Source organism: Oncorhynchus masou, chromosome 27, assembly GCF_036934945.1.
Source record: "Oncorhynchus masou masou isolate Uvic2021 chromosome 27, UVic_Omas_1.1, whole genome shotgun sequence".
Classification (NCBI taxonomy): Eukaryota; Metazoa; Chordata; class Actinopteri; order Salmoniformes; family Salmonidae; genus Oncorhynchus; species Oncorhynchus masou.
Genome location: NC_088238.1, coordinates 59,055,286 through 59,079,363, shown reverse-complemented (window position 1 = coordinate 59,079,363; position 24,078 = coordinate 59,055,286). Strand labels below are relative to the sequence as shown.

General features: G+C 50.7%; 1 protein-coding gene across 1 annotated transcript in view; it reads left to right on the top strand.

Annotated features, from left to right (window-relative positions):
* The first annotated feature begins 11,288 nt into the window (after nt 1–11,288).
* The window catches only part of LOC135515530 (F-box only protein 24-like), a 23,306-nt gene continuing 10,516 nt past the window's right edge, over nt 11,289–24,078 (top strand). The window contains exons 1-7 of the mRNA XM_064939147.1: nt 11,289–11,372; nt 11,475–11,555; nt 11,799–11,985; nt 13,273–13,544; nt 14,154–14,427; nt 18,156–18,314; nt 18,481–18,602. Of these exons, the coding sequence (XP_064795219.1) occupies nt 11,289–11,372; nt 11,475–11,555; nt 11,799–11,985; nt 13,273–13,544; nt 14,154–14,427; nt 18,156–18,314; nt 18,481–18,602 (1,179 nt within the window). The remainder of the gene's footprint in view (nt 11,373–11,474; nt 11,556–11,798; nt 11,986–13,272; nt 13,545–14,153; nt 14,428–18,155; nt 18,315–18,480; nt 18,603–24,078) is intronic.

The window sequence follows — 24,078 nt, the reverse complement described above, 5'->3', positions numbered from 1 at the left end:
CAAGGGGAGAGAGAGGAGTGCAGGAGGAGAGAGGGACAAGGGGGAGAGAGGGACAAGGGGAGAGAGAGAGGAGTGCACGAGGAGAGAGGGACAGGGGGGGGGAGAGAGGAGTGCAGGAGGAGAGAGGGACAAGGGGAGAGAGAGGAGTGCAGGAGGAGAGAGGGACAAGGGGAGAGAGAGGAGTGCTGGGAGGAGAGAGGGACAAGGGGGAGAGAGAGGAGTGCACGAGGAGAGAGGGACAAGGGGAGAGAGAGGAGTGCAGGAGGAGAGAGGGACAAGGGGGAGAGAGAGGAGTGCACGAGGAGAGAGGGACAAGGGGAGAGAGAGGAGTGCAGGAGGAGAGAGGGACGAGGAAGGGGACAAGGGGAGAGAGAGGAGTGCAGGAGGAGAGAGGGACAAGGGGAGAGAGAGGAGTGCAGGAGGAGAGAGGGACAAGGGGGGAGAGACGGAGGAGGGCAGGAGGAGAGAGGGACAAGGGAGGGGAGAGAGGAGTGCAGGAGGAGAGAGGGACAAGGGGAGAGAGAGGAGTGCAGGAGGAGAGAGGGACAAGGGGAGAGAGAGGAGTGCAGGAGGAGAGAGGGACAAGGGCAGAGAGAGGAGTGCAGGAGGAGAGAGGGACAAGGGGGAGAGAGAGGAGTGCAGGAGGAGAGAGGGACAAGGGGGAGAGAGAGGAGTGCACAGGAGGAGAGAGGGACAAGGGGAGAGAGAGGAGTGCAGGAGGAGAAAGGGACAAGGGGAGAGAGAGGAGTGCAGGAGGAGAGAGGGACAAGGGGAGAGAGAGGAGTGCAGGAGGAGAGAGGGACAAGGGGAGAGAGAGGAGTGCAGGAGGAGAGAGGGACAAGGGGGAGAGAGGAGTGCAGGAGGAGAAAGGGACAAGGGGAGAGAGAGGAGTGCAGGAGGAGAAAGGGACAAGGGGAGAGAGAGGAGTGCAGGAGGAGAGAGGGACAAGGGGAGGGAGAGAGGAGTGCACGAGGAGAGAGGGACAAGGGGAGAGAGAGGAGTGCAGGAGGAGAGAGGGACAAGGGGAGAGAGAGGAGTGCACGAGGAGAGAGGGACAAGGGGAGAGAGAGGAGTGCAGGAGGAGAGAGGGACAAGGGGGGAGAGAGAGGAGTGCAGGAGGAGAGAGGGACAAGGGGAGAGAGAGGAGTGCAGGAGGAGAGAGGGACAAGGGGAGAGAGAGGAGTGCAGGAGGAGAGAGGGACAAGGGGGGGAGAGAGAGGAGTGCACGAGGAGAGAGGGACAAGGGGAGAGAGGAGGAGTGCAGGAGGAGAGAGGGACAAGGGGGAGAGAGAGGAGTGCAGGAGGGAGAGGGACAAGGGGGAGAGAGAGGAGTGCACGAGGAGAAAGGGACAAGGGGAGAGAGAGGAGTGCACGAGGAGAAAGGGACAAGGGGAGAGAGAGGAGTGCAGGAGGAGAGAGGGACAAGGGGGAGAGAGGAGGAGGGACAGGAGGAGAGAGGGACAAGGGGATAGGGAGGAGTGCAGGAGGAGAGAGGGACAAGGGGAGAGAGAGGAGTGCAGGAGGAGAGAGGGACAAGGGGAGAGAGAGGAGTGCACGAGGAGAGAGGGACAAAGGGAGAGAGAGAGGAGTGCAGGAGGAGAGAGGGACAAGGGGAGAGAGAGGAGTGCAGGAGGAGAGAGGGACAAGGGGAGAGAGAGGAGTGCAGGAGGAGAGAGGGACAAGGGGGAGAGAGGAGTGCAGGAGGAGAGAGGGACAAGGGGGAGAGAGAGGAGTGCAGGAGGAGAGAGGGACAAGGGGAGGAGGAGTGCAGGAGAGAGAGGGACAAGGGGAGAGAGGAGTGCAGGAGGAGAGAGGGACAAGGGGGAGAGAGAGGAGTGCACGAGGAGAGAGGGACAAGGGGAGAGAGAGGAGTGCAGGAGGAGAGAGGGACAAGGGGAGAGAGAGGAGTGCAGGAGGAGAGAGGGACAAGGGGAGAGAGAGGAGTGCAGGAGGAGAGAGGGACAAGGGGAGAGAGAGGAGTGCAGGAGGAGAGAGGGACAAGGGGAGAGAGAGGAGTGCAGGAGGAGAGGACAAGAGAGGGACAGGAGGAGAAGGGACAAGGGGAGAGAGAGGAGTGCAGGAGGAGAGAGGGACAAGGGGGAGAGAGAGGAGTGCAGGAGGAGAGAGGGACAAGGGGAGAGAGAGGAGTGCAGGAGGAGAGAGGGACAAGGGGAGAGAGAGGAGTGCAGGAGGAGAGAGGGACAAGGGGAGAGAGAGGAGTGCAGGAGGAGAGAGGGACAAGGGGAGAGAGAGGAGTGCAGGAGGAGAGAGGGACAAGGGGGAGAGAGGAGTGCAGGAGGAGAGAGGGACAAGGGGAGAGAGAGGAGTGCAGGAGGAGAGAGGGACAAGGGGGAGAGAGAGGAGTGCAGGAGGAGAGAGGGACAAGGGGGAGAGAGAGGAGTGCAGGAGGAGAGAGGGACAAGGGGAGAGAGAGGAGTGCAGGAGGAGGAGGGGAGAGGGACAAGGGGAGAGAGAGGGAGTGCAGGAGGAGAGAGGGACAAGGGGAGAGAGAGAGGAGTGCAGGAGGAGAGAGGGACAAGGGGAGAGAGAGGAGTGCAGGAGGAGAGAGGGACAAGGGGAGAGAGAGGAGTACAGGAGGGAGAGAGGGACAAGGAGGGAGAGAGAGAGGAGTGCAGGAGGAGAGAGGGACAAGGGGAGAGAGAGGAGTGCACGAGGAGAGAGGGACAAGGGGAGAGAGAGGAGTGCAGGAGGAGAGAGGGACAAGGGGAGAGAGAGGAGTGCAGGAGGAGAGAGGGACAAGGGGAGAGAGAGGAGTGCACGAGGAGAGAGGGACAAGGGGAGAGAGAGGAGTGCACGAGGAGAGAGGGACAAGGGGGAGAGAGAGAGGAGTGCAGGAGGAGAGAGGGACAAGGGGGAGAGAGAGGAGTGCACGAGGAGAAAGGGACAAGGGGAGAGAGGAGTGCACGAGGAGAGAGGGACAAGGGGAGAGAGAGGAGTGCAGGAGGAGGGACAAGGGACAAGGGGAGAGAGAGGAGTGCAGGAGGAGAGAGGGACAAGGGGAGAGAGAGGAGTGCACGAGGAGAGAGGGACAAGGGGAGAGAGAGGACAAGTGCACGAGGAGGAGAGGGACAAGGGGAGAGAGAGGAGTGCAGGAGGAGAGAGGGACAAGGGGGAGAGAGAGGAGTGCACGAGGAGAGAGGGACAAGGGGAGAGAGAGGAGTGCAGGAGGAGAGAGGGACAAGGGGAGAGAGAGGAGTGCACGAGGAGAGAGGGACAAGGGGGGAGAGAGGGAGTGCAGGAGGAGAGAGGGACAAGGGGAGAGAGAGGAGTGCACGAGGAGAGAGGGACAAGGGGGAGAGAGGAGTGCACAAGGAGAGAGGGACAAGGGGAGAGAGAGGAGTGCACGAGGAGAGAGGGACAAGGGGAGAGAGAGGGAGGAGTGAGGAGGAGGAGAGGGACAAGGGGAGAGAGAGGAGTGCACGAGGAGAGAGGGACAAGGGGAGAGAGAGGAGTGCACAAGGGGGAGAGAGGAGGAGAGAGGGACAAGGGGAGAGAGAGGAGTGCAGGAGGAGAGAGGGACAAGGGGAGAGAGAGGAGTGCAGGAGGAGAGAGGGACAAGGGGGAGAGAGAGGAGTGCACGAGGAGAGAGGGACAAGGGGAGAGAGAGGAGTGCAGGAGGAGAAAGGGACAAGGGGAGAGAGAGGAGTGCAGGAGGAGAGAGGGACAAGGGGAGAGAGAGGAGTGCAGGAGGAGAGAGGGACAAGGGGAGAGAGAGGAGTGCACGAGGAGAGAGGGACAAGGGGAGAGAGAGGAGTGCACGAGGAGAGAGGGACAAGGGGAGAGAGAGGAGTGCACGAGAGAGAGGGACAAGGGGAGAGAGAGGAGTGCAGGAGGAGAGAGGGACAAGGGGAGAGAGAGGAGTGCACGAGGAGAGAGGGACAAGGGGGAGAGAGAGGGAGTGCACGAGGAGAGAGGGACAAGGGGGAGAGAGGAGTGCACGAGGAGAGAGGGACAAGGGGGAGAGAGGAGTGCAGGGAGGAGAGAGGGACAAGGGGGAGAGAGGAGTGCAGGAGGAGAGAGGGACAAGGGGAGAGAGAGGAGTGCACGAGGAGAGAGGGACAAGGGGAGAGAGAGGAGTGCAGGAGGAGAGAGGGACAAGGGGAGAGAGAGGAGTGCAGGAGGAGAGAGGGACAAGGGGAGAGAGAGGAGTGCACGAGGAGAGAGGGACAAGGGGGAGAGAGAGGAGTGCACGAGGAGAGAGGGACAAGGGGAGAGAGAGGAGTGCACGAGGAGAAAGGGAGAGCAGAAGAGAGAGGGAGAGTGGAGGACAGAGTGACACAAGGACAGAGAACAAGAGAGAGACACAGGGACAGAGGAGAGAGAGATGAACCTGGCAAAGAGTCCTCTAAGCAAGCTGGTCCCGTGGCTCTGTTCACAAACACAAACAGACCCCACAGAGCCCCAGGCCAGCAACACAATTAGACCCAACCAAATCATGAGAAAATGAAAAGATTATTACTTGACACATTGAGAATAATTTACAAATAAACTGAGCAAATTAGAATGCTATTTGGCCCAAAACAGACAGTACACAGTGGCAGAATACCTGATCACTGTGACTGACCCAAATTAAGGACATCTTTGACTATGTACATACAGACTCAGTGAGCAAAGCCTTGCTATTGAGAAAGGCCGCCGAAGGCAGACCTGGCTCTCAGGTGAAGACAGGCTATGTGCACACTGCCCACAAAATCAGGTGGAAACTGAGCTGCACCTCCTAACCTCCTGCCAAATGTATGACCATATTAGAGACACATTTTTCCCTCAGATTACACAGACCCACAAAGAATTCGAAAAATAAATCCAATTTTGATAAACTCCCATATCTACTGGGTGAAATACCACAGTGTGCCATCACAGCAGCAAGATTTGTGACCTATCGCCACGAGAAAAGGTCAACCAGTGAAGAACAAACAGCATCTTAAGTACAACCTATATTTATGTTTATTTATTTTCCCTTTCACTACCACACTGTATATAGTCATAATATGACATTTGAAGTGTTTTCATTGTTTGGGAACTTCTATGAGTGTAATGTTTACATGTTTATTTGTATTATTTTTTCCACTTTTGTTTATTATCTACTTCACTTGCTTTGGCAGTGTAAACACGTTTCCCATGACAATAAAACCCTTACATTGAAATTGAAGTGAGAGAGAGAGAGTGAATGAGGTGGAGAGAGAGAGAGACACAGGGATAGAGAGAGTGAATGGGGTGGAGAGAGAGACAGGGATAGAGAGAGTGAATGAGGTGGAGAGAGAGAGACAGGGATAGAGAGAGTGAATGAGGTGGAGAGAGACAGGGATAGAGAGAGTGAATGAGGTGGAGAGAGAGAGAGACACAGGGATAGAGAGAGTGAATGGGGTGGAGAGAGAGACAGGGATAGAGACAGGGATAGAGAGAGTGAATGAGGTGGAGAGAGAGAGAGACACAGGGATAGAGAGAGTGAATGAGGTGGAGAGAGACAGGGATAGAGAGAGTGAATGCGGTGGAGAGAGAGAGACAGGGATAGAGAGAGACAGGGATAGAGAGAGATACAGGGATAGAGAGAGAGAGACAGGGATAGAGAGAGTGAATGAGGTGGGAGAGAGAGAGACAGGGATAGAGAGAGTGAATGAGGTGGAGAGAGAGAGACAGGGATAGAGAGAGTGAATGAGGTGGAGAGAGAGAGACAGGGATAGAGAGAGTGAATGAGGGTGGAGAGAGAGAGTCACAGGGATAGAGAGGGTGAATGAGGTGGAGAGAGAGACACACAGGGATAGAGAGGGTGAATGAGGTGGAGAGAGAGGGATAGAGAGAGTGAATGAGGTGGAAAGGTGGAGAGAGAGAGACACAGGGATAGAGAGAGTGAATGAGGTGGAGAGAGAGACAGGGATAGAGAGAGTGAATGAGGTGGAGAGAGAGAGACAGGGATAGAGAGGGTGAATGAGGTGGAGAGAGAGAGGGACAGGGATAGAGATTGCACAGATTCTGTCAGACCTGGGCCCTGACAGTAAATCTCAGTAAGACCAAAATAATGATGTTCCAAAAAAGGTCCAGTCACCAGGACCACAAATACAAATTCCATCTCGACACTGTTGCCCTAGAGCACACAAAAAACTATACATACCTTGGCCTAAACATCAGCGCCACAGGTAACTTCCACAAAGCTGTGAACGATCTGAGAGACAAGGCATGAAGGGCATTCTATGCCATCAAAAGGAACATAAATTTCAACATACCAATTAGGATTTGGCTAAAAATACTTGAATCAGTCATAGAGCCCATTGCCCTTTATGGTTGTGAGGTCTGGGGTCCGCTCACCAACCAAGACTTCACAAAATGGGACAAACACCAAATTGAGACTCTACACGCAGAATTCTGCAAAAATATCCTCTGTGTACAACGTAGAACACCAAATAATGCATGCAGAGCAGAATTAGGCCGATACCCACTAATTATCAAAATCCAGAAAAAAGCTGTTAAATTCTATAACCACCTAAAAGGAAGTGATTCCCAAACCTTCCACAACAAAGCCATCACCTACAGAGAGATGAACCTGGAGAAGAGTCCCTAAGCAAGCTGGTCCTGGGGCTCTGTTCACAAACACACCCTACAGAGCCCCATGACAGCAGCACAATTAGACCCAACCAAATCATGAGAAAACAAAAAGATAATTACTTGACACATTGGAAAGAATCAACAAAAAAACAGAGCAAACTAGAATGCTATTTGGCCCTACACAGAGAGTACACAGCAGCAGAATAACTGACCACTGTGACTGACCCAAAATTAAGGAAAGCTTTGACTATGTACAGACTCAGCGAGCATAGCCTTGCTATTGAGAAAGGCCGCCGTAGGCAGACATGGCTCTCAAGAGAAGACAGGCTATGTGCTCACTGCCCACAAAATGAGGTGGAAACTGAGCTGCACTTCCTAACCTCCTTCCCAATGTATGACCATATTAGAGAGACATATTTCCTTCAGATTACATAGATTCACAAAGAATTCGATAACAAATGTGTATGTGTGATGTCTACTGTTAATTTTTATTGTTTACCTTACTTGCTTTGGCAATGTTAACACATGTTACCCATGCCAATAAAGCCCCTTGAATTGAATTGAAATGAATTGAATAGAGAGAGTGAATGAGGTGGAGAGAGACACAGGGATAGAGAGAGATACAGGGATAGAGAGAGAGAGACACAGGGATAGAGAGAGTGAATGAGGTGGAGAGAGAGAGACAGGGATATGAATGAGGTGGAGAGAGAGAGACACAGGGCTAGAGAGGGTGAATGAGGTGGAGAGAGAGAGGGATAGTGAATGAGGTTAAGAGAGAGAGAGAGACACAGGGATAGAGAGAGTGAATGAGGTGGAGAGAGAGAGACAGGGATAGAGAGAGTGAATGAGGTGGAGAGAGAGAGACAGGGATAGTAGAGTGAATGAGGTGGAGAGAGAAGACACAGTGATAGAGAGGGTGAATGAGGTGGAGAGAGAGAGACAGGGATAGAGAGAGTGAATGAGGTGGAGAGAGAGAGACAGGGATAGAGAGAGTGAATGAGGTGGAGAGAGAGAGACACAGGGATAGAGAGGCTGAATGAGGTGGAGAGAGAGAGGGATAGAGAGAGTGAATGAGGTGGAAAGAGAGAGAGAGAGACACAGGGATAGAGAGAGTGAATGAGGTGGAGAGAGAGACAGGGATTGAATGAGGTGGAGAGAGAGAGACAGGGATTGAATGAGGTGGAGAGAGAGAGACAGGGATAGAGAGAGTGAATGAGGTGGTGAGAGAGAGACACAGGGATAGAGAGGGTGAATTAGGTGGAGAGAGAGAGACACAGGGATAGAGAGGGTGAATGAGGTGGAGAGAGGGATAAAGAGAGTGAATGAGGTGGAAAGAGAGAGAGAGAGACACAGGGATAGAGAGAGTGAATGAGGTGGAGAGAGAGACAGGGATAGAGAGGGTGAATGAGGTGGAGAGAGAGAGAGACAGGGATAGAGAGAGTGATTGAGGTGGAGAGAGAGAGAGAGACAGGAATTGAGGGAGTGAATGAGGTGGAGAGAGAGAGGGAGACAGAGATAGAGAGGGTGAATGAGGTGGAGAGAGAGAGAGAGAGAGAGAGACAGGGATAGAGAGAGTGAATGAGTTGGAGAGAGAGAGAGAGAGAGAGAGAGTGAATGAGGTGGAAAGAGAGAAAGACAGGGGCATAGTGATAGAGAGAGAGAGACAGAGAGAGAGAGAAAGAGAGAGAGAGAGAGTGAATGAGGTGGAAAGAGAGAAAGACAGGGGCATAGTGAGAGAGAGAGAGAGAGAGAGAGAGAGAGAGAGAGAGAGAGAGAGAATGAGGTGGAAAAGAGAGAAAGACAGGGGCATAGTGAGAGAGAGAGAGAGAGAGAGAGAGAGAGAGAGAGAGAGAGAGAGAGAGAGAGAGAGAGAGAGAGAGAGAGAGAGAGAGAGAGAGAGAGAGAGAGAGAGAGAATGCCTGCTAAAAGAGATTGCCTGAGAATGATAGGTATGCGATTGGAAGTGACCAGCCCACCACCAGCTGTGCGTGTCGTGTTGTGTGAGACAGTGAATGGTACACACACACATACACAAAGTATCCAATGGTCATACTTGAGTAAAAGTAAAGATAGCTTAATAGAAAATGCCTCAAGTAAAGTGAAAGTCACCCAGTAAAATACTACTTGAGTAAAAGTCTAAAAGTATTTTGCTTTAAATATACTTAAGTATCAAAAGTAAATGTAATTGCTAAAATATAGTATCAAAAGTAAAATAATAAATAATTTTAAATTCTTTATATTAAAAAAACAGACGGCACCAAATTATATTTATATTGTTTATTTACGGATAGCCAGGGGCACACTCCAACATGCAGACATAATTTGCATACGAAGCATTTGTGGTTAGCGAGTGAGTCCACCAGATCAGAGGCAGTAGGGATGACCAGGGATGTTCTCTGTTTAGTGAGTCCACCAGATCAGAGGCAGTAGGGATGACCAGGGATGTTCTCTGTTTAGTGAGTCCACCAGATCAGAGGCAGTAGGGATGACCAGGGATGTTCTCTGTTTAGTGAGTCCACCAGATCAGAGGCAGTAGGGATGACCAGGGATGTTCTCTGTTTAGTGAGTCCACCAGATCAGAGGCAGTAGGGATGACCAGGGATGTTCTCTGTTTAGTGAGTCCACCAGATCAGAAGCAGTAGGGATGACCAGGGATGTTCTCTGTTGAGTGAGTCCACCAGATCAGAGGCAGTAAGGATGACCAGGGATGTTCTCTGTTTAGTGAGTCCACCAGATCAGAAGCAGTAGGGATTACCAGGGATGTTCTCTGTTTAGTGAGTCCACCAGATCAGAGGCAGTAGGGATGACCAGGGATGTTCTGTGTTTAGTGAGTCCACCAGATCAGAAGCAGTAGGGATGACCAGGGATGTTCTCTGTTGAGTGAGTCCACCAGATCAGAGGCAGTAAGGATGACCAGGGATGTTCTCTGTTTAGTGAGTCCACCAGATCAGAAGCAGTAAGGATGACCAGGGATGTTCTCTGTTTAGTGAGTCCACCAGATCAGAGGCAATAGGGATGACCAGGGATGTTCTCTGTTTAGTGAGTCCACCAGATCAGAGGCAGTAGAGATTACCAGGGATGTTCTCTGTTTAGTAAGTCTACCAGATCAGAGGCAGTAGGGATGACCAGGGATGTAAATGTTCTCTGTTTTGTGAGTCCACTAGATCAGAGGCAGTAGGGATGACCAGGGATGTTCTCTGTTGAGTGAGTCCACCAGATCAGAGGCAGTAAGGATGACCAGGGATGTTTCTTGTCCAGATCAGAAGCAGTAGGGATGACCAGGGATGTTCTCTGTTTAGTGAGTCCACCAGATCAGAGGCAGTAGAGATTACCAGGGATGTTCTCTTGATAAGTGTGTGAATTGGACCATTTTCTTGTCCTCCTGAGCATTCAAAATGTAACTTAAGTAGTACTTTCACATATTTTCTTATTTAAGTACTTTTACACCTCACACACACACACACACACACACACACACACACACACACACACACACACACACACACACACACACACACACACACACACACACACACACACACACACACACATATATATATATACACACACACACACACACTGTCCGGAGCCTGTTGCACATCAACACAACGGTGAACCAGAAACCGAAGAGGCCTTGGTCACGGTCTGGTTTCCTGAATCACGGGTTCCTCACACCTCCAATCACACTTATTCTGAATCTCCATGAACAGTTTCCAAACACTGTGACCTACTGTGATCTTCAAGTAAAAATGAGCCGATTTGTGTTGGATATGATCTTCCAAGTTAACACTCTTCTGTCTGGTCAGATTTTTGCTCATCGTCGAAGGAATGAGCATTACACCGTGGCCTGTACTCTGAAGCAGGATCGATTTGGAGGTGGCGGGTCCGTCATGGTGTGTCACAGCATCATCGGACTGAGCTTGTTGTCATTGCAGGCAATCTCAACGCTGTGCGTTACAGGGAAGACATCCTCCTCTCTCATGTGATACCCTTCCTGCAAGCTCATCCTGACATGACCCTCCAGCATGACAATGCCACCAGCCATACTGCTTGTTATGTGCGTGATTTCCTGCAAGACAGAAATGTCAGTGCTCTGCCATGGCCAGCGAAGAGCCCGGATCTCAATCCCATTGAGCACGTCCATGAGGAGGAGATGCACTGCAGTACTTAATGCAGCTGGTGGCCACATTAGATACTGACTGTTACTTTTTATTTTGACCCCCCCCCCCTTTGTTCAGGGACACATTATTCCATTTCTGTTCGTCACATGTCTGTGGAACTTGTTCAGTTTATGTCTCAGTTGTTGAATCCTGTTTTTTTATATACATATATAACTATCAATTGATTTCCTTTTCTATCAACTGAGTGTATGTATAATTGATGAATATATTGGGAATTATCAAGAAGGTGTCAGCTTGCAAATGTGTTGCCAAAGGGACATGTAAGTGAGATGATATGGCTTATTAGGGCAACACAATAAGTCAAAGTTTAGGATCCACTGGTTCGGAAGGAAACAGAATGAGTCGTCACAATGGGTCATCACCAAAGTTCTACAATCACGCAACAATAGCTTATGATTCCAAAACAAAGTTCACCGTGACGACTTATAGAACACTGGCTCAAAAGAACAGACATTCTGAACAATGTACTTCAAATATTTGCACACATGCGAATGAGGAACCGCTTAATATTTTAAAAGATAAAATCCAAACATTTTTTAATAAGAAATGGATGAGAGGCCATATAAAGAGGCCGGAAAGCTCCGTTCCAACTTTGCGTGTGGATACGACAGAGCTGAGGCGCCACCTAAGGTACGTTGAGATAAGTACAGTATTTCTGAAAGGGAAACTCAGAGATAGAATATTGTAAAAAATATTTTTAAAAACTGAAAATGTGTGCTTCTATGTTTCAAGCCAAAGAAGAGAAGGACTAACCCACCAACTGAGGATGCTGTAGAACACAGTATCACAATTCGCTCTTTGCCACCTGAGCTGGTGAGATAACCACATCACACTGTGTGGTAGAGTATCATTTAAAATGGTCAAGTGCAAAGCTAGACCTCATGCACACATTTGATCACATACAGGAAGTGTAACTTTCTCGTTGTTTCATTTGTTACACAAACCGTCAATCTAACTAACCACTGTCAGAACATGGATTTGAACATTGTGCTATGATGGTCTCTGCTGTGTCTCTGCTCATAAACGGATCTCGATCTCCAACCAATCACACCCAAGCTGGAAGAGATTCTGTCCAGAGTGTCAGTCAGTGACATCATCGCCTTTGGAGCCACTTGCAGCACCTACCACCAGCTGAGCCTAAGCTCCTCCCTCTGGAGACGGCTCTGCCATCGCCAGGCAACGGGGACGCGGCAGCCTTCCGCTGCCCCGCCCAACGACTGGCGAAGGACAGCCATCTTGAAATGTAAGAATAGACGGAGAGACAGAGTCTGATGCGCTTTAATCAAATGGATTGTGCTGTGTTTGAATATACACTGAAATAACATAGAAAACGCAACATGCAACCATTTCAAATATTTTACTGAGTTACAGTTCATATAAGGAAATCAGTCAATTGAAATAAATGAATGTAGGCCCGAATCTATAGATTTCACATGACTGGGAATACAGAAATACACCTGTTGGTCAGAGACACCTTACAACAACCACACAAAAGGCAAGGGTGTGGATCAGAAAACCAGTCTGCTGTGACCACCATGTGCCTCATGCAGAGCGACACATCTCCTTCACATTGAGTTGATCAGGCTGTTGATTGCGGCCTGTGGAATGTTGTCCCACTCCTCTTCAATGGCTATGCGAAGTTGCTAGGTATTGGCGGAAACTGGAACACCCTGTCAAACACGTTGATCCAGAGCATCCCAAACAAGCTCAATGGGGTGACATGTCTAGTGAGTATGTAGGCCATGGAAGAACTGGGACATTTTCAGCTTCCAGGAGTTGTGTCCAGATCCTTGTGACATGATGCTGTGCATTATCATGCAGAAACATGAGGTGATGGTGGTGTGGATGAATGACACAAAAACGGGCCTCAAGATCTCGTCACGGTATCTCTGTGCATTCAAATTACCATCGATAAAATACAATTGTGTTCATTATCCGTAGCTTATGTCTGCCCATACCATAACCCCACCGCCACCATGGGGCACTCTGTTCATAACGTTGACAACAACAAACCGCTCGCCCACACAACGCCATACACGTGGTCTGCGGTTGTTAGGCCGGTTGGACGTACGGCCAAATTCTCTAAAACCATGTTGGAGTGGCCGTTTATATTCCCCAGCACAAAGTGCACCTGTGTAATGATCATGCCGTTAAATCAGCTTGTTGATATACCACACCTGTCAGGTGGATGGTTTATCTTGACAAAGGAGAAATGCTCATTAACAGGGATGTTAACAAATTTGTGCACAAAATTTCAGCGAAATACGTTTTTTTGGGCGTATGGAAAATATCTAGGATCTTTGATTTCAGTTCATTAAACATGGGACCAACACTTTACATGTTGAGTTTATATTTTTTGTTCAGTGTTCATCATCCCTTGACCGCTACAAATGATACCATCACATATGAAAACACTGTCTCCGGAGAAAACAGAAAATGAAACATGAGATCAAATCAACAAAATATAACAATGATCTATAGAATCAGTCCCACTCAAGACATTCCATAGCCTTCTCTCTACTCCCCGCAGACTCCCAGGGCCTCCAGATGCAGCGTTTGGGCAGTGGGTGGTCCCGGACTCCCCAGTGGTGCAGGTCCGGGGGTCCCTCTGTGTCCCTGGCCGTTGTTCCTCCCCTGGCACTGGGCTACAGAAGGTCCCTGCCAACCCGCGACCACCTCCTGCTGTTTGACTACCAGGGCACCGTCTTCCTGCTGCGCAACGGCACGACATCATCGCTCCGCGGTCACATGACTTGGAGGAGGGCCTCACGCCACACTGTGCTGTGTCAGAATGCCAAAGATGTGAGTGGGGGGGTACAGATTAGCTAGCCAGTATGTGAGTGGGGGGGGGGGGGTACAGATTAGCTAGCCAGTACAGATTGTGAGTGTGGGGGGGGGGTACAGATTAGCTAGCCAGTATGTGAGTGGGGGGGGGGGTTCAGGTTAGCTAGCCAGTATGTAGTGGGGGGTACAGATTAGCTATCCAGTATGTGAGTGGGGGGGGCAAACCAGTATGCAGTGGGGATTAGCTAGCCAGTATGTGAGTGGGGGGTACAGATTAGCTAGCCAGTATGTGAGTGGGGGGGGGGTAGCCAGTATGTGAGTAAACTAGCCAGTATGTGAGTGGGGATTAGCAAACCAGTATGCGAGTACAGATTAGCTAGCCAGTATGTGAGTGGGGGGGGGTAAGAGTAAGAGGGAAGAAGGTGGAGGGTAGCACATTGGGTGGGACACCCAACAGGAAGTTAAACTTTCGCTTGAACACTTTATAACCCCCCCCCACACACACACACACACACACACACACTCTCTCTCTCTCTCTCTGTCTCTCTCTCTCTCTGTCTCTCTCTATGTCTCTCTCTGTCTCTCTCTCTCTCTCTCTGTCTGTTCCTCTCGCTCCTCCACTCATAGTTTGCCGTGGATCCCCGTAGCGACAACTCCTTCCGTCAGTACATATACGTCCTGGTGAGCCGTGCTAACAGTGGTGCAGAGGCCGTACCCCCCAGCTGGCCCGGCGCCCCCGGCTCGGCCCCCCCTCTCACCCCTCCGCGGTGTGACTGTGTGGAAGTGTACCAGCAGGACACCAGCCAGAGGGTGTTCCGGATGACCTTTCACCCCTCCCTGACCTTCATACAGCTCCGCCTCACCGGCTCCGTGGTCAACAGGGTGCTGCTGCTGCTTACTGGTCAGTGTCTCTGAACATCAAATGGATTTTCAATTGAAAGTTTGATGTGGGGAGTTTTACAACTGAATGCCAGACCGTGAATTAAACATCAGGAATTACATTTGATTTAAATATATAGTGCATTCGAAAAGTATTCAGACCCCTTGACTTTTTCCACATGTTGTTACATTACAGCCTTATTCTAAGACTGATAAAATGGTTTTTTCCCTCATCAATCTACACATTTTTTTTGTGCAAATGTATAAAAACAAAAAGCTGAAATATCACATTTACATAAGTATTCAGACCCTTTACGCAGTACTTGAAGCACCTTTGGCATTGATTACAGCCTCGAGTCTTCTTGGGTATGACGCTACAAGCTTGGCACACCTGTATTTGGGGAGTTTCTCCCATTCTTCTCTACAGATCCTCTCAAGCTCTGTCAGGTTATATATGGTCAGAGACTTGTCCCGAAGCCACTCCTGCGTTGTCTTGGCTGTGTGCTTAGGGACGTTCTAAAGCGCTCTGGAGCAGCTTTTCATCAAGGATGTTATGCACTTGAGTGAGGACCCAAAAGCGGTTTAACCAAAAACAGAGTTCTTTAATGAGCACACAGGAAAGACATAGATCCTCTTCAGATGTAGATCATGGGAAAAATAGACAACCCGCAGAGAGGGCGACAAATGAAACACAAAGTCCCTCTGATAATTTACAAGAGAGTCCCCTTCTTAGCAGCAGAGGAGAATAGCTGGGTTAGCGGCGACAGGCTGCAGGTCGCTCTGGGTAGGCGTGGGTCGTAGAGGAACAGTGGTACCTGATCTCACGTAGCATCAGATGAACTGGACACAGTGCAAACGAAAGACAGTTAGCTGAGTACAGGATGCACCTGCCAGGCAGATTCCGACAGGATAGGACAAGGATGAAGCAAACGAGACGATAGCTTGTTTCTGGCATGAGAAACTCAAACGAGAATCTGACACCGAAAGAAGCAGGAAGAGAGAGAGAAATAGAGACCTAATCAGAGGGGAAAAAGGAACAGGTGGGGAAAGGGTGAACGAGGTAATTAGAGGAGATGAGGAACAGCTGGAGAAGGAGAGAAAGAGAAGGTAACCTAATAAGACCAGCAGAGAGAGACAGAGTGAAGAGAAAGAACAGGAACAAGACATAATAAGACATGACAGTACCCCCCACTCACCGAGCGCCTCCTGGCGCACTCGAGGAGGAAACCTGGCGGCAACGGAGGAAATCATCGATCAGCGAACGGTCCAGCACGTCCCGAGAGGGAACCCAACTCCTTTCCTCAGGACCGTACCCCTCCCAATCCACTAGGTACTGATGACCACGGCCCCGAGGACGCATGTCCAAAATCTTACGGACCCTGTAGATAGGTGCGCCCTCGACAAGGATGGGGGGGGCGAGCGGGGGCGCGAAGAACGGGCTTAACACAGGAGACATGGAAGACCGGGTGGACGCGACGAAGATATCGCGGGAGAAGAAGTCACACTGCGACAGGATTAATGATTTGAGAAATACGGAACGGACCAATGAACCGCGGGGTCAACTTGCGAGAAGCTGTCTTAAGGGGAAGGTTCTGAGTGGAGAGCCATACTCTCTGACCGCGACAATATCTAGGGCTCTTAGTTCTATGCTTATTAGCGGCTCTCACAGTCTGCGCCCTATAACAGCAAAGTGCAGACCTGACCCCCTTCCAGGTGCGCTCACAACGCTGGACAAAAGCCTGAGCGGAGGGGACGCAGGACTCGGCGAGCTGAGACGAGAACAGCGGAGGTTGGTACCCGAGGCTACTCTGAAAAGGAGATAGACCGGTCGCAGACGAAGGAAGCGAGTTGTGGGCGTATTCTGCCCAGGGGAGCTGTTCTGACCAAGACGCAGGGTTACGAAAAGAAAGACTGCGTAAGATGCGACCAACAATCTGATTGGCCCGTTCGGCTTGACCGTTAGACTGGGGATGGAAGCCGGACGAGAGACTGACGGAAGCCCCAATCAAACGGCAAAACTCCCTCCAAAATTGAGACGTGAACTGCGTGCCTCTGTCCGAAACGACGTCTGACGGAAGGCCATGAATTCTGAAAACATTCTCGATGATGATTTGTGCCGTTTCCTTAGCAGAAGGGAGCTTAGCGAGAGGAAAAAAATGAGCCGCCTTAGAGAATCTATCGACAACCGTAAGAATAACTGTCTTCCCCGCTGACGAAGGCAGTCCGGTGATAAAATCTAAGGCGATGTGAGACCACGGTCGAGAGGGAATGGGAAGCGGTCTGAGACGGCCGGCAGGAGGGGAGTTCCCGGACTTAGTCTGCGCGCAGACCGAACAAGCAGCGACAAAACGACGCGTGTCACGTTCCCGAGTGGGCCACCAAAAACGCTGGCGAATGGAAGCAAGCGTACCCCGAACGCCGGGGTGGCCGGCTAACTTGGCAGAGTGGGCCCACTGAAGAACGGCCAGACGAGTAGGAACGGGAACGAAAAGAAGGTTCCTAGGGCAAGCGCGCGGCGACGGAGTGTGAGTGAGTGCTTGCTTTACCTGCCTCTCAATTCCCCAGACAGTCAACCCGACAACACGCCCCTCAGGGAGAATCCCCTCGGGGTCGGTGGAGACTACTGAATAACTGAAGAGACAAGATAAAGCATCAGGCTTGGTGTTCTTTGAGCCCGGACGATAAGAAATAACGAACTCGAAACGAGCGAAAAACAGAGCCCAACGAGCCTGACGCGCATTAAGTCGTTTGGCAGAACGGATGTACTCAAGGTTCCTATGGTCAGTCCAAACGACAAAAGGAACGGTCGCCCCCTCCAACCACTGTCGCCATTCGCCTAGGGCTAAGCGGATGGCGAGCAGTTCGCGGTTTCCCACATCATAGTTACGTTCCGACGGCGATAGGCGATGAGAAAAATACGCGCAAGGGTGGACCTTGCCGTCAGAGAGGGAGCGCTGAGAAAGAATGGCTCCCACGCCCACCTCTGACGCGTCAACCTCAACAACGAACTGTCTAGAGATGTCAGGCGTAACAAGAATAGGTGCGGATGTAAAATGATTCTTGAGAAGATCAAAAGCTCCCTGGGCGGAAACGGACCACTTAAAGCACGTCTTGACAGAAGTAAGGGCTGTGAGGGGAGCTGCCACCTGACCGAAATTACGGATGAAACGACGATAGAAATTCGCGAAGCCGAGAAAGCGCTGCAGCTCGCCGCGTGATTTAGGAACGGGCCAATCAATGACAGCCTGGACCTTAGCGGGATCCATCTTAATGCCCTCAGCGGAAATAACAGAACCGAGAAAACGGACAGAGGAGGCATGAAAAGTGCACTTCTCAGCTTTCACATAAAGACAGTTCTCTAAAAGGCGCTGAAGGACGCGTCGAACGTGCTGAACATGAATCGAGACATGACAAAGGATCTCTCTTTACTTTGCTCCGTTCATCTTTCCCTTGATCCTGACTAGTCTCCCTGTCCACCCTAAATAATCCTGACTAGTCTCTCAGTCCCCCCTATTTAAACCTGACTAGTCTCCCAGTCCTCCCTCTTCAAACCTGACTAGTCTCCCAGTGCCCTTTATGTAATCCATTTTGGAACAACGCTGTAACGTAACAAAGTGTAGGAAAAGTCAAGGGGTCTGAATACATTCCGTAGACACTGTAAATAGTTTACAAGGTCCCTGACATATAAATGAAAGCCAGTAAATTAACAACTTGTTTCTCTGAATTGTATCTCTCCATTTCCACCCTCAGATTCTGGGAAGGTCTATTCTCTGTCTGTGAATGAGACCTTGTTGAACACGCCCCGTTCCTACACCGTGCAGCTGGCTCTGAAGAAGATCAGCATCTCTCTGCCTCACCTGCCCATCGCTCAGGTCCATTCCAGCTACAGCAGCATCCTCTACCTCACAGGTAAATATCACAGCACAGTTAGCATTGTTTTCTGTGAAAACTCCATTGAAAAGAAGCTTGAGTTCAGTATTTGACAGTTTCTGCGTTCAACAATGCTTCTCACATTGCGGTTTTCCATCCATGCTGGTATAAAAATGTGTCATAAATCCCTTTCTCTCTTTCTCAGGTGAGGGTTCAGTCTATTTGGAGGTGCACTCCGTTGGTGTGTATCGTCAGTTCATTGGGACCCAGCAGGGTTACGATCCCCACGAGATCCACACCCCTCTGCCGCTCTCCCTGCCCTACAAGGTGCAGAGACACATTTCCACCAAACACACGTCTGTCCACAGGTACACTCTTAGAGAAAATGGTTCTGAAAAGGGTCCCTCAGCTGTCGCCAGAGGATATTCCAGGTAGAACACTTTTGGGTTCCATGTGGAACCCTTTTGTTATCCTACGGGGACAGCCAAATAACCTTTTAAGGTTCTAGATAGCACCTTTGTGTAGTATACATGGTATATTAGTATATATGGTATATTTGTATAAATAGTATATTAGTAGGTACGGTATATTGGTATATATGGTATATTTGTATATATGGTATATTTGTATATATGGAAAATGTGTATATATGGTAAATTAGTATATATGGTATATTAGTTTAAATGGTCTATTAGTATATATGGTATATTAGTGTTATGAACTTGAGTGAAGACCCAAAAGCGGTTTTAACAGAAAACAGAGTTCTTTAATGAAAATACAGGAATGGCATAAATCCTCTTCCAACGTTGTCAGGGGAACAAAAAGAACGTTAGTATAGTGCAGGATGCTTCAGCCAGGCAGACTCCGACAGGACAGGACAAGGTGGAAGCAAACGAGACGACAGCTTGCTTCTGGCATCAAAAAACACAAACAAGAATCAGACACTGAAAGTAGCAGGAACAGAGAAAGAAATAGAGACCTAATCAGAGGGGAAGAGAGAACAGGTGTGAAGAGTGAAAGAGCTAGTTAGGGCAGATGTACAACAGCTGAGGAATGAGAGACAGAGAAGGTAACCTAAAAGACCAGCAGAGAGAGAGAATCAAGAGAAAGGACAGGAACAGACATAACAAGACATGACAGTACCCCCCCACTCACCGAGCGCCTCCTGGCGCACTCGAGGAGGAAAAACCTGGCGGCAACGGAGGAAATCATCGATCAGCGAACGGTCCAGCACGTCCCGAGAGGGAACCCAACTCCTCTCCTCAGGACCGTACCCCTCCCAATCCACTAGGTACTGATGACCACGGCCCCGAGGGCGCATGTCCAAAATCTTACGAACCCTGTAGATGGGTGCGCCTCGACAAGGATGGGGGGGGGAGGGACGAGCGGGGGCGCGAAGAACGGGCTTAACACAGGAGACATGGAAGACCGGGTGAACGCGACGAAGATAGCGGGAGAAGAAGTCGCACTGCGACAGGATTAATGACCTGGGAAATACGGAACGGACCAATGAACCGCGGGGCCAACTTGAGAAGCTGTCTTAAGGGGAAGGTTCAGAGTGGAGAGCCATACTCTCTGACCGCAACAATATCTAGGACTCTTGGTCCTACGCTATTAGCGGCCCTCACAGTCTGCGCCCTATTACGGCAAAGTGCCGACCTGACCCCCCTTCCAGGTGCGCGCAACGCTGGACAAAAGCCTGAGCGGAGGGGACGCAGGACTCGGCGAGCTGAGATGAGAACAGCGGAGGCTGGTACCCGAGGCTACACTGAAAAGGGGATAGACCGGTAGCAGACGAGGGAAGCGAGTTGTGGGCGTACTCTGCCCAGGGAGCTGTTCTGACCAAGACGCAGGGTTACGAAAAGAAAGACTGCGTAAAATGCGACCAACAGTCTGATTGGCCCGTTCGGCTTGACCGTTAGACTGGGGATGAAAGCCGGACGAGAGACTGACGGAAGCCCCAATCAAACGGCAAAACTCCCTCCAAAATTGAGACGTGAACTGCGGACCTCTGTCGGAAACGACGTCAGACGGAAGGCCATGAATTCGGAAAACATTCTCGATAATGATCTGAGCCGTCTCCTTAGCAGAAGGGAGCTTATCGAGAGGAATGAAATGAGCCGCCTTAGAGAATCTATCGACAACCGTAAGAATAACTGTCTTCCCCGCTGATGAAGGCAGTCCGGTGATAAAATCTAAAGCGATGTGAGACCACGGTCGAGAGGGAATGGGAAGCGGTCTGAGACGGCCGGCAGGAGGAGAGTTCCCAGATTTAGTCTGCGCGCAGACCGAACAAGCGGCGACAAATCGCGCGTCCCGTTCCCGAGTGGGCCACCAGAAACGCTGGCGAATGGAAGCGAGCGTACCCCGAACGCCGGGGTGGCCGGCTAACTTGGCAGAGTGGGCCCACTGAAGAACGGCCGGACGAGTAGGAACGGGAACGAACAGAAGGTTCCTAGGACAAGCTCGCGGCGACGGAGTGTGAGCGAGTGCTTGTTTTACCTGCCTCTCAATTCCCCAGACAGTCAACCCGACAACACGCCCCTCAGGGAGAATCCCATCGGGGTCGGTGGAGACCTCAGAAGAACTGAAGAGACGAGATAAAGCATCAGGTTTGGTGTTTTTGAGCCCGGACGATAAGAAATAACAAACTCGAAACGAGCGAAAAACAGAGCCCAACGAGCCTGACGCGCATTAAGTCGTTTGGCTGAACGGATGTACTCAAGGTTCCTATGGTCAGTCCAAACGACAAAAGGAACGGTCGCCCCCTCCAACCACTGTCGCCATTCGCCTAGGGCTAAGCGGATGGCGAGCAGTTCGCGATTACCAACATCATAGTTACGTTCTGACGGCGATAAGCGATGAGAGAAAAACGCGCAAGGATGGACCTTGCCGTCAGAGAGAGCGCTGAGAAAGAATGGCTCCCACGCCCACCTCTGACGCGTCAACCTCAACAACAAACTGTCTAGAGATGTCAGGTGTAACAAGAATAGGTGCGGATGTAAAACGATTCTTAAGAAGATCAAAAGCTCCCTGGGCGGAAACGGACCACTTAAAGCACGTCTTAACAGAAGTAAGGGCTGTGAGAGGAGCTGCCACCTGACCGAAATTACGGATGAAACGACGGTAGAAATTAGCGAAGCCCAGAAAGCGCTGCAGCTCGACGCGTGACTTAGGAACGGGCCAATCAATGACAGCCTGGACCTTAGCGGGATCCATCTTAATGCCCTCAGCGGAAATAACGGAACCGAGAAAAGGGACAGAGGTGGCATGAAAAGTGCACTTCTCAGCCTTCACATAAAGACAGTTCTCCAAAAGGCGCTGGAGGACGCGTCGCACGTGTTGAACATGAATCGAGAGAGACGGTGAAAAAATCAGGATATCGTCCATGTAAACGAAAACAAAAATGTTCAGCATGTCTCTCAGGACGTCGTTAACTAGTGCCTGAAAGACAGCTGGAGCGTTAACGAGGCCGAAAGGAAGAACCCGGTATTCAAAGTGCCCTAACGGAGTGTTAAACGCCGTCTTCCACTCGTCCCCCTCCCTGATGCGCACGAGATGGTAGGCGTTACGAAGGTCCAATTTGGTGAAAAACCTGGCTCCCTGCAGGATCTCGAAGGCTGAAGACATAAGAGGGAGCGGATAACGATTCTTAACTGTTATGTCATTCAGCCCTCGATAATCCACGCATGGGCGCAGGGACCCGTCCTTCTTCTGAACAAAAAAAAATCCCGCTCCGGCGGGGGAGGAGGAGGAGACTATGGTACCGGCGTCGAGCGAAACCGACAAATAATCCTCGAGAGCCTTACGTTCGGGAGCCGACAGAGAATATAGTCTACCCCGGGGGGAGTAGTTCCCGGAAGGAGATCAATACTACAGTCATACGACCGGTGTGGAGGAGAGAAGTGGCCTTGGAACGACTGAACACCGTGCGCAGATCGTGATACTCCTCCGGCACCCCTGTCAAATCGCCAGGCTCCTCCTGTGAAGAAGAGACAGAGGAAACAGGAGGGATAGCAGACATTAAACAGGTTACATGACAAGAAACATTCCAGGATAGGATAGTATTACTAGACCAATTAATAGAAGGGTTATGGCGCACTAGCCAGGGATGACCCAAAACAACAGGTGTAAAAGGTGAACGAAAAATTAAAAAAGAAATGGTTTCGCTATGATTACCAGAGACAGTGAGGGTTAAAGGCAGCGTCTCACGCTGAATCTTGGGGAGAGAACTACCATCTAAAGCGAACAAGGCCCTGGGCTCCCCTAACTGTCTGAGAGGAATATCATGTTCCCAGCCCAGGTCTGGTCCATAAAACAGCCCTCCGCCCCAGAGTCTATCAAGGCACTGCAGGAAGCAGATGAACCGGGCCAGCGGAGATGGACCGGAAAGGTAGTGCGTGATCCAGAAGGAGAGGCCTGAGTAGTTGCGCTCACCAGTAGCCCTCCTCTTACTGATGAGCTCTGGCTTTTACTGGACATGAGGTGACAAAATGACCAGCGGAGCCGCAGTAGAGACAGAGGCGATTGGTGATTCTCCGTTCCCTCTCCTTGGCCGAGATGCGAATGCCCCCCAGCTGCATAGGCTCAGCATCCGAGCCGGCGGAGGAGGGTGGCAGTGAAGCGGCAGGTGGCAGTGATGTGGAGAGGGGAGCAACGGAGAACGTGAGCTCCTTTCCACGAGCTCGGCGACGAAGATCAAACCGTCGCTCTATGCGAATAGCGAGAGCTATTAAGGAGTCCAGACTGGAAGGAACCTCCCGGGAGAGGATCTCATCCTTAACCTCGACGTGGAGACCCTCCAGAAAACGAGCGAGCAAAGCCGGCTCGTTCCAGTCACTAGAGGCAGCGAGAGTGCGAAACTCAATAGAATAATCCGTTATGGATCTATTCCCCTGACATAGGGAAGACAGGGCCCAGGAAGCCTCCTCGCCAAAAACAGAACGGTCAAAAACCCGTATCATCTCCTCCTTAAAGTTCTGATACTGGTTAATACACTCAGCCCTCGCCTCCCAGACTGCCGTGCCCCACTCACGCGCCCGTCCGGTAAGGAGAGAAATGACGAGGCGATGCGGACTGCGCTCCTGGAGTAGGTGTTGGGCTGGAGAGAGAACACCACATCACACTGAGTGAGGAATGAGCGGCACTCAGTGGGCTCCCCCAGAGTAACACGGCGGGTTGTTGATCCTGGGCTCCGGAGACTCGGAAACCCTGGAAGTGGGCGGTGGATCGAGGTGGAGTTGGTGAACCTGTCTTGTGAGGTCGGAGACTTGGACGGCCAGGGTCTCAACGGCATGTTGAGCAGCAGACAATTCCTCCTCATGTCTGCCTAGCACGCTCCCTGGATCTCGACGGCGGAGTGAAAAGGGTCCGGAGCCGCTGGTCCATTCTTGGTCTGATTCTTCTGTTACGAACTTGAGTGAAGACCTAAAAGCGGTTTTAACAGAAAACAGAGTTCTTTAATGAAAATACAGGAATGGCATAAATCCTCTTCCAACGTTGTCAGGGGAACAAAAAGAACGTTAGTATAGTGCAGGATGCTTCAGCCAGGCAGACTCCGACAGGACAGGACAAGGTGGAAGCAAACGAGACGACAGCTTGCTTCTGGCATCAAAAAACACAAACAAGAATCAGACACTGAAAGTAGCAGGAACAGAGAAAGAAATAGAGACCTAATCAGAGGGGAAGAGAGAACAGGTGTGAAGAGTGAAAGAGCTAGTTAGGGCAGATGTACAACAGCTGAGGAATGAGAGACAGAGAAGGTAACCTAAAAAGACCAGCAGAGAGAGAATCAAGAGAAAGG